Here is a 9522-nt window from a genome sequence, read left to right as displayed (position 1 = left end):
ATATCTACAAAGAGCATTCTCTCTAAGCATAAATAGATCAGCCTCACTCTTTGTAGTGGCTACCTGGAAATGCTGTATTTCATTTAAATAACCCCTGTTAATTATAGCTTTAGTTGCTTCCAAATCTTAAAAAATATATATGAATATAAATATATTAAAGATAATATATATTATATATTAAATATATATATATACACACAGTCTATCCTCATTATTTACATATTCCATATTTGCAAATTCACCCACCTGCTGAAAGTTATTTGTAACCCCAAAATCAATATTCATGGCACTTTTGTGGTCATTTGTGAACATGTGCAGAGCATGGAAAATTCGACTCCACCAATGCACACGTTCCCAGCTCAGGTTGAACAGGGGAATGCTCTACCTTCTAGTTTCAACTCTCATACTGTAAACAACTCTCCTTTTGTAGCGTATTTAGTGCCACCTCTTTTGTATTTTGTGGCTTTTTTTTAGTTACTTTGCAGTTTAAAATGTCCCTTCAGATATGCTCCCTTTGGCAGCACACATACTAAAACGTCCCCAGCATAGTGCTCAAGTGTTGGCTCATGTTTCCAAGCACAATAAGGTTGTGATATGCATTATGTAAGAAATACACATCAGATAAACTTCATCCAGGCATCAGCCACAGAGCTGCTGGCTGTGAGTTCAATGTCCATGAATCAACAATATATATTAATATGTTACTTGCATATAAATACAATAGTGAAAATTATCTGAATGATTCTAACATTGAGTTACTATCTTCTGCTTATGTACCTAGGTCTTCAAAGAAACGGTGACACCAACCACCAAATATGGTTCTGATGTGTTTGTGGCTTGATAATTGTGAAATATTAAAGTGATAGTTTAACATCTTCCCTATTCATACAGATGGCTGTTATGCAACTAGATTAGATTCTGCATATAAAATGTTTAGTTCAAGTCCTGGCACGCAGTATATGTTCAATAAATGCTAGTTTTTTGGAAGGAAGAGAGGTATGGAACCAAATGATACCAGGTGTCATTAAGAGTTTAAGTTTGCCTGCCTCTGCAGAAGAACATATATCACAAATGTTTAATGAGTATCTACACTGTGCCAGGTATAAAGAGAGGCACTTGGAACCATGAACAAATCAATCCATACTCATGGATCTTTTCTTTCATAGGTTGGATCTCGACTCCGGAAAACAAAACAAAACAAAACAAAACAAACAGAATATAAAGCAGTTCCACTTACGTGCATAGAATGGACTGGTCCTCCCGATCTGCAAACAGAAAGAAAAAAGAGCCATGAATTAAAATGAGCTCTGAGCTAAGGGTCTGGACTTGGCTCCTCCCAGGGACATTCTAAAGTTCCTCCATGCCGGCCCCACTGGAAGTGACAACAGGTCAGCTGGGCTTATTGCCCAGGCCACAGGGGCCAAGACTAAAGCCAAAAGGGCAGCCCCAAAGTCCAACAGGCAGCCCCAGAAAGATGCTGGAGCCTGACTGATCCAGGAGTCATTAGCATCCAGCCACATCAGTTCTGGAGGTGTCACTGCAGGCCCACCCCACCCAGATTAGGTTAGGAACCAAACACGGATGTTAGATCTATACAGATTGGAGTCCCACTTAGCCACTTCTCTGCTCTGTGGCCTTGGGCAAGTATTCTTAAACTCCATGCCTCAGTTCCTTCATCTGTAATATAGTATTGTGCATATTTGTGTTTTTTTTTTTTTTTTTTTTTTTTTGTAAATCCAGCATCCATTTCCTCTTCTTCCAGAAGCATCCTGTGGTCCTTGAGGTTTCCCCCATCACCCCTGCCATCATGTACAGTCTTACTGGGACTGCCTCGTAAGTACCTTCAACAAAGAGGTAAGAATGTATTCCAGGCTGCATTGGTCGGACTCTCTGGCCTAAAACTCCAAGCTCAGTCAAGGACAGGGAAGCACAGCAGGTGGACAGAGCCCAGAGGCAGGCTTTCTTTCTGTCCCTGGGCCCAAGCAGCCCCAGTTTCTGTCATATACCTAGCCTGATTCCCAGTATTCCCGCCGCATCTGTGAGCTCCTCCATACTCCCCTACAAATCCCTTTCCTCTACTAGATGACAGAGTCAGTCTCCATTATTTACCACCAGAGAAACCCAAAAGATACAGAGGTCATCAAAGAACTAAACATGATTAAGCAGACATTACCTATCACCTTCTACTCTTAAAGAAGCCTCTGACGTGGAGCCAGGCTCTGAAGACCCATTTCCTTCCCAAAGAGAGATCTGAAAACAGTTACCAACACTTTCAATGGTCACCTAATGATGTAGAAATCCCAGCATCATATCTGCTGATAGACAATGCCACAGTGGCAAGCATTTCTTACATCCACTCCCTGACTTCAGTCCTACTAGTTCAGTGCACAGCTCTCACAAGCTTCATTTCATCAAAAGTCTCCTAGGCTTGGTTTAACATTGTATCTCTAGTACTGGCAGATAGATAGTAGGTGCTGAATTATACTTGTTAGATAGATGGATGGATGGATGGATGGATAGATGGATGGATGAGTAGATGGAAGGGAAGACGAGTAGATGGAAGGAAGGAAGAAAGGAAGGAAGCGTAGATGGGTAAACTGAAGGGTGGGTAGATGGGTAGGTAGATGGATGGATGGGTGGATGGATGAATAGACAGATGGATGAGAGGGTGGATGGGTATGTGGATAGGCAGATGAGTAGGTGAGTAGATGGGTGGGTGGATGGGCAGATGGGTGGGAAGATGGATGGATGGATGGATGGATGGATGGATGGATGGATGGATGAATGGACAGATGGGAGGATGGATGATGGATGGATGGATGGATAGATGAGTAGATGGGTGGGAGGATGGAAGGACAGGTGGATGGGTAAGTGAATGGAAGGAAGGATGGATAGATGGATAGGTAGAGAGACAGGAAGACAAATGGATGATTGGGTGGGTGGGCAGATGGATGAATAGATGGATGGAAAGAAGGAAGGAAGGATGGATGGATAGAAGCATAGATAGGCAGGAAGAAAGAAAGAAAGAAGAAAGGAGGGAAGGGTGGGTAGATAGGTAGGTGGGTGGGTGTATGGCTGGGTGGATGGAGGAGGGAAGGATGAGTGGGTGGATGACAGAGTGGATGGCTGGGTGAATGGGAGGGAGGACAGAGTGGATAGGTGGGCTAATGAGTGGGGTGGATAGATGGATGGATGGATGGGAATATGAATGGGAGGATGGATGGGACTGAAGAAGGCAAGGTGAAAGAGATAACTCTGTCTTCCATCTATAATCTGAAGAGAGAACTGATTGGAGGTGGGCACGTTCCTCAGATCCTATGCCCAACTCCAATCAGTTCTCTCTCTCTTCCCTCGGATTATAGATGGATGTTTGGGTGGCCTGGTTGAACAAAATCCTCAAGACAAAAGGCCTAAAGACTAGTCAACTCTGGAAGTTTCAATTCTGGTGTGTTTATATAATGGCTCATTTAAAATTAGGCCAGCCGGGCACAGAGTGGTAATGCCTGTAATCCCAGCACTTTGGGAAGTCAAGGAGGGTGGATCACCTGAGTTCAGGAGTTCCAGACCAGCCTGGCTAACATGGTGAAACCCCATCCCCACTAAAAATAACAAAAATTAGCTGGGTGTGGTGGCACACGCTTGTAATCCCAGCTACTCAGGAGGCTGAGCCAGGAAAATTGCTTGAACTTGGGAGGCAGAGGTTGCAGTGAGCCGAGATCGTGCCACTGCACAGTAGGCTGGGCAACAGAGCAAGACTCTGTCTCAAAAAAATACATAAATAAAATAGGCCGCCATTGAAAAGAACCAGGCAGAGCTTTATGGATGGACACAGAAAAATCTCCAAAATATATTAAGCTAAAAAAAGATGAGGTAGCATAGTGTTATACCTTTTGTGTTTTAAAAAGAGAGAGAGATAGGCAGGATACAGTGGTTCATGCCTGTAATCTCAACACTTTGGGAGGCTGAGATGGGAGGATCACTTGAGGCCAGGAGTTCCAAACCAGCCTGGACAACATAGCAAGACCCAGTCTCTACAAAAAAAAAAAAAATTTTTTTTAAATTAGCTAAGTGTGATGGACACACCCCTTGTCCCAGCTCCTTGGGAGGCTGAGACAGTAGGATCCCTTGGGCCAAGGAGTTCAAGGTTGCAGTGAGCTGTGATTATACCACGGCACTCCAGCCTGGGCAGTGGAGTGAGGCCCTATCTCTAAAAATGGGCCTGGGATGGGCGCAGTGGCTCACGCCTGTAATCCCAGCACTTTGGGAGGCTGAAGCAGACAGATCACTTGAGGTCAGGAGTTCAAGACCAGCCTGGCCAACATGGTGAAACTCTGTCTCTACTAAAAATACAAAAATTAGCCAGGCATAGTGGCAGGCACCTGTAATCCAAGCTACTCTGGAGGCTGAGACAGGAGAGTTGCTTAAACCCAAGAGGGGGAGGTTGCAGTGAGCCAAGATCACTCCACTATGCTCCAGCCTGAGTGACAGAGCAAGACTCCAAAAACAAACAAACAAACAAACAGAACCAACAAACAGGCCTGAGCCTGAAAGGACTGAGAAAAGGGACAGGAGGAAGACCTACTTTCACTCATTCTACTTCTATCCTGGTTATGTTTGTGCTGTGAACACATATAATCTTTTCCTCATCCCACCAAAAATGGTCAATAGAAAAAGAGTCAGTATTGTTCTTCATGAAACCATCATGACCACAAAGCTTAAAAAAAGACAGAAAAGAAAGAGCCACTCCATTACGATCCCACTAGCAGTTCCGATCTCCCGAGCGCTCACTGCACTGCGGGCGTATGCGGAACTCCTGTGTTGAAGCCACCTGCTGAATTCTCTCAGCAGCCCCTGGGGTGGGCACCGGCATTGCCTCCATCTTACAAATAAGGAAAGTGAGGTTCAGAAGTGAGGCAACTTACACAAGGTCACAGGGGCGGGTTGAATTGTGACTCCCAAAAGAGATGTTCACTCGGAACCTCAGACTGCGATATTATTGACTGATCAGTTGATTGAGATGGGGTCTTACTTTGTTGCCCAGGCTGGAGTGCAGTGGCATGATCTCAGCTCACTGCAACCTCAACCTCCCAGGCTCAAGTGATCCTCCCTCTAAGGCCTCCCCTGTAGCTGGGACTACAGGCACATGCCAGCATGCCCGGCTAATTTTTGTATTATTATTATTATTATTATTTTTGAGACGGAGTCTCGCTCTGTCGCCCAGGCTGGAGTGCAGTGGCCGGAGCTCACTGCAAGCTCCGCCTCCCGGGTTTACGCCATTCTCCTGCCTCAGCCTCCCGAGTAGCTGGGACTACAGGCGCCCGCCACCTCGCCCGGACAGTTTTTTGTATTTTTTAGTAGAGACGGGTTTCACAGTGTTAGCCAGGATGGTCTCAATCTCCTGACCTCGTGATCCGCCCATCTCGGCCTCCCAAAGTGCTGGGATTACAGGCTTGAGCCACCGCGCCCGGCCTTTTGTATTATTTTATAGAGATTGGGTCTTGCTATGTTTCCCAGGCTGGTTTCACACTCCTGGGCTCAAGGGACCCGCCTGCCTCCGCCTCCCAAAGTGTTGGGATTACAGGCGTGAGCCACTGCATCCCATCTGCGATGTTATTTAGAATAAGGGTCTTGCAGATGTAATTAAGGGAAGGATGTTGAGATGAGGTCATCCTGGCTTGGAGTGAGACCTAAATCAATGGTGTCCCTATTTATAAGAGAAAGGAGGCCAGGCATGGTGGCTCATGCCTGTAATCCCAGCACTTTGGGAGGCTGAGGTGGGTCGATCACCTGAGGTCAGGAGTTCGAGACCAGCCTAGGCAACATGGTGAAACCCATCTCTACTAAAAATACAAAAAATTAGTCACTCATGGTGGCAGGCACCTGTAATGCCAGCTACTCGGGAGGCTGAGGCAGGAGAATCGCTTGAATCCGGGAGGCGGAGGTTGCAGTGGGCTGAGATTGTGCCACTGCACTCCAGCCTGGGCAACAGGGCAAGACTCCAACTCAAAGAAAAAAAAAAAAAACAGGAAAAAAACAATCAAACTTTAATCTCTCCATTATACTCCGGAGACAGACAGATATCCGTGCCTTTAGCTTCCACCCAGGGGGAAAAATTCACTTGAGGACAGAGCAAAACAGGAAACCAGTTTAATTTTTTTTTTTTTTTCCTGAGATGGAGCCTCGCTCTGTCACCCAGGCTGGAGTGCAGTGGCTCAATCTTGGCTCACTGCAACCTCTGCCTCCTGGGTTCAAGCAATTCTCCCACCTCAGTTCCCCCAAGTAGCTGGGACTACAGGCGCGTGCCACCACACCCGGCTAATTTTTATATTTTTTGCAGAGACGGGGTTTTACCATGTTGGCCAGGCTGGTCTTGAACTCCTGACCTCAGGTGATCCGCCCACCTCAGCCTCCCAAAGTACTAAAAAATGAGTTTTTAAAAGAGGGTGAAGGATAGAACCAGGTTCCCTGTGATTAGAACCCAGGCAGAGAGAAGCTCCTGGGACTGGCGCAGACAACCTCCACTATCTTAAGGAAAGATTTTGAGATGGACAGACAGATGGGCTATGTTGATCCACTACTTCAGGGAGAGAGGCAGGCTTTCCTAGCAGTCTTGTGAATCCTAGGCCCACAGCAGGAGAGATTTATAGGCTCAGATGCTCACAGGCCCCCCAGGAGAGGGAGCAGGCTCCAGGGGAAGGCCTGGGAGCTGCCAGCGCGGCTCTGAGCTGGGGACTGCTGGGAGACCTCTGGCCCGATGTTCCCATCGGAAACACACCTCTTCCAGGCGTGGGAAGCTTGCAGGGTGCTGGTTATGAGCTGAAGGACTCCATGTGGGTGCTGTCTGCCAACCCACGTGGAGCACAGGGAACTCTAAGATCCTGGAACTTTTTATCTGATTCCTTCCCCAAGCCTGAGCTTGTGTTGGACTCAAAAGCAGTGTTCTCCGTACAAAGCAGTTTCACCCCTTCCTTGCTTTGCACAGGCGATTTCTTCTGCCCAGTGCACCCACCACCACTTCTCCTCTGGCCTAATCCATTCTCTCTCTTTTTTTTTTCATTGAGGTAAAATTTACACTACATAAAATGAACCATTTTAAAGTGAAGAATTCGAACCAAGCGCAGTGGCTTATGTCTGTAAACCCAGCATTTTGGGAGGCCGAGGCAGCTGGATCTCCTAAAGTCAGGAGTTCGAGACCAACATGGCAAAACCTCGTCTCTACCCAGAAATACAAAAATTAGCTGGGTGCCGTGGTGCACACCTGTAATCCCAGCTACTTAGGAGGCTGAGGCAGGAGAGTTGTGTGCACCGGGGAGGTGGAGGTTGCAATGGGCTGAGATTGCGCCACTGCACTCCAGCCTGGGTGACAGAGGGAGACCCTGTCTCAAAAAATAGTAATAAAAATTAAAAAATAAATACAGTGCATAATTCAGGGGCATTTAGTACATTCACAGTGTTACATAACTACCACCTCTATCTAGTTCTAAAATATTCTGTCACCCCAAAATGAAACCCTGTACTCAATAAGCAGTCACTCCCCCATAAACCCTGGGACCACAAGTTTGCTTTCTGTCTCTGTGGACTTACCTATTCTAGATATTTCTGCATAAATGGAATTGTACCATGTGTGGCCTTTTGTGTCTGGCTTCCTTCACTTAGCATGTGGCTGAAGTTCGTCCATGTTGTAGCAGGTCCCAGACTTTATGCCTATTTGTGGCTGAGTCATATCACGTATGGATAGATCATATTTTGTTTACCAACAGTTGATGGACGTTTGGGTTATTTCCACCTTTTGGCTATTCTGCACAGTGCTGCTATGAACATTCCTGTACAAGTTTTAGTTTGAGTACCTTTTCAATTCTTTGGGTATATATACCCTAATCTGTATTTGAAACATCATCTTGGGAGTCAACTCTTTCACAATACCTTCTCTAACTCTGCACTTTTCTAGAGCTGAGTTGGGGACCTTTCCACTTGACCTCCTACCTGCAGGATGGCCATGGACAGTGGTGCATGTTGTACACTGCATAACTCTATGGAGAAACTTGCATTGGTCATTGTAGATGCGTGTGTTTATTGTAATAATCTTTCAGCAGATGGAGGAAAAGTGCTTTAAGAAAATAGTACCTTTCTCTAATTCTATAAACTTGAGTGTCATATGGCCTAGTGGCTCCTATGGTCCACAGGTTCTCTCCATTTTGGTAATTATCATCATTGTGATCCTTACTTAACAAATGTCTCAAAATATTTTGGCAGAAAAAAGTACAGACGACATGGAATGATAATAGGCCATCTATCCATGATACGGTATTCAGAGTTCTTCTTGTTTTTCTTGTCCATATTGGTAAAATTATGGACTTTACATTTTCATAATATCCAAAAGTAGAAACAATCAAATATCCATCAATGGGTAAATGGATAAACAAAACGTGGTCTGCCCAGACAATGGGATAGTATTCAGCCATGAAAAGAAAGGATGTTATGGCTGGGCGCCATGGCTCATGCCTGAAATTCCAGCACTTTGGGAAGCTGAGGCAGGTGGATTGCTTGAGCCCAGGAGTCCAAAACCAGCCTGGGCAACACGGCAAAACCCTGTCTCTACAAAAACAATGCAAACATTAGCCAGGCATAGTGGCACATCCCTGTGGTCCCAGCTACTCAAGAGGCTGAGGTGGGACAATGGCTTGAGCCCAGGAGGTGGAGGTTGTAGTAAGCTAAGATTGCGCCACTGTACTCCAGCGAGGGTGATAGAGACAGACCCTATCTTAAAAAATATATAAATAGTACAAAACCATGATACAACATAGATGAACCTTGACAACATTATACTAAGTGAAAGAAGCTAGCCAGCTGGGCGCAGTGGCTCACACTTGTAATCCTAGCACTTTGGGAGGCTGAGGTGGGCAGATCATGAGGTCAGGAGTTCAAGACCAGCCTGGCCAAGATAGTGAAACCCCGTCTCTACTAAAAATACAAAAATTAGCCAGGTGTGGTGGCATGTGCCTATAGTCCCAGCTACTCAGGAGGCTGAGGCAGGAGACTCACTTGAACCTGGGAGGCAGAGGTTGTGGTGAGCCGAGATTGTACCACTGCACTCCAACCTGGGCGACAGAGCAAGACCCTGTCTCAAAAAAACAAAAAAGAAGCCAGTCACAAAAGGTCACATATGATTCCATTTATATGAAATGTCCAGAATAGGCAAATCCATAGAGACAGGAAGTAGATTTGTGAATTCGTGGCTGCCAGGAGCTGCGGGTAGGAATATGGAGTGACAAAAATATGTGTATAAGATTTCTTTGGGGGATGATAGAAATAGAAAATTATATTGCAGCGATGCCTGCATACCCATGTAAATTACTAGTGAATTTAGACAGTTATGCAGACATCACTGCAATATAATTTAGGTGTGAATTGTATCCTTAAAATGAATTTATTTAAATTATACCACATAAAGCTTTTTATTTTATTTTATTTTATTTTATTTTATTTTATTTTTTTTTTTTGAGACAGAGTCTTGCTTTGTTC

General features: G+C 45.3%; 1 protein-coding gene across 6 annotated transcripts in view; it reads right to left on the bottom strand.

Annotated features, from left to right (window-relative positions):
• MYH11 (myosin heavy chain 11) overlaps nt 1–9522 on the bottom strand; it is a 164281-nt gene that overhangs the window by 97692 nt on the left and 57067 nt on the right. For all 6 annotated transcript variants that reach the window (XM_017871716.1, XM_017871719.1, XM_017871720.1 and 3 more), the window contains one exon: nt 1238–1265. In XM_017871716.1, coding sequence (XP_017727205.1) covers nt 1238–1265 — 28 coding nt within the window. The remainder of the gene's footprint in view (nt 1–1237; nt 1266–9522) is intronic.

Source organism: Rhinopithecus bieti, unplaced genomic scaffold (genome assembly GCF_001698545.2).
Source record: "Rhinopithecus bieti isolate Rb0 unplaced genomic scaffold, ASM169854v2 scaffold_6876, whole genome shotgun sequence".
Classification (NCBI taxonomy): domain Eukaryota; kingdom Metazoa; phylum Chordata; class Mammalia; order Primates; family Cercopithecidae; genus Rhinopithecus; species Rhinopithecus bieti.
Note: the sequence above shows the minus strand (reverse complement) of the source record. Positions and strands in the feature narration are given on the sequence as shown.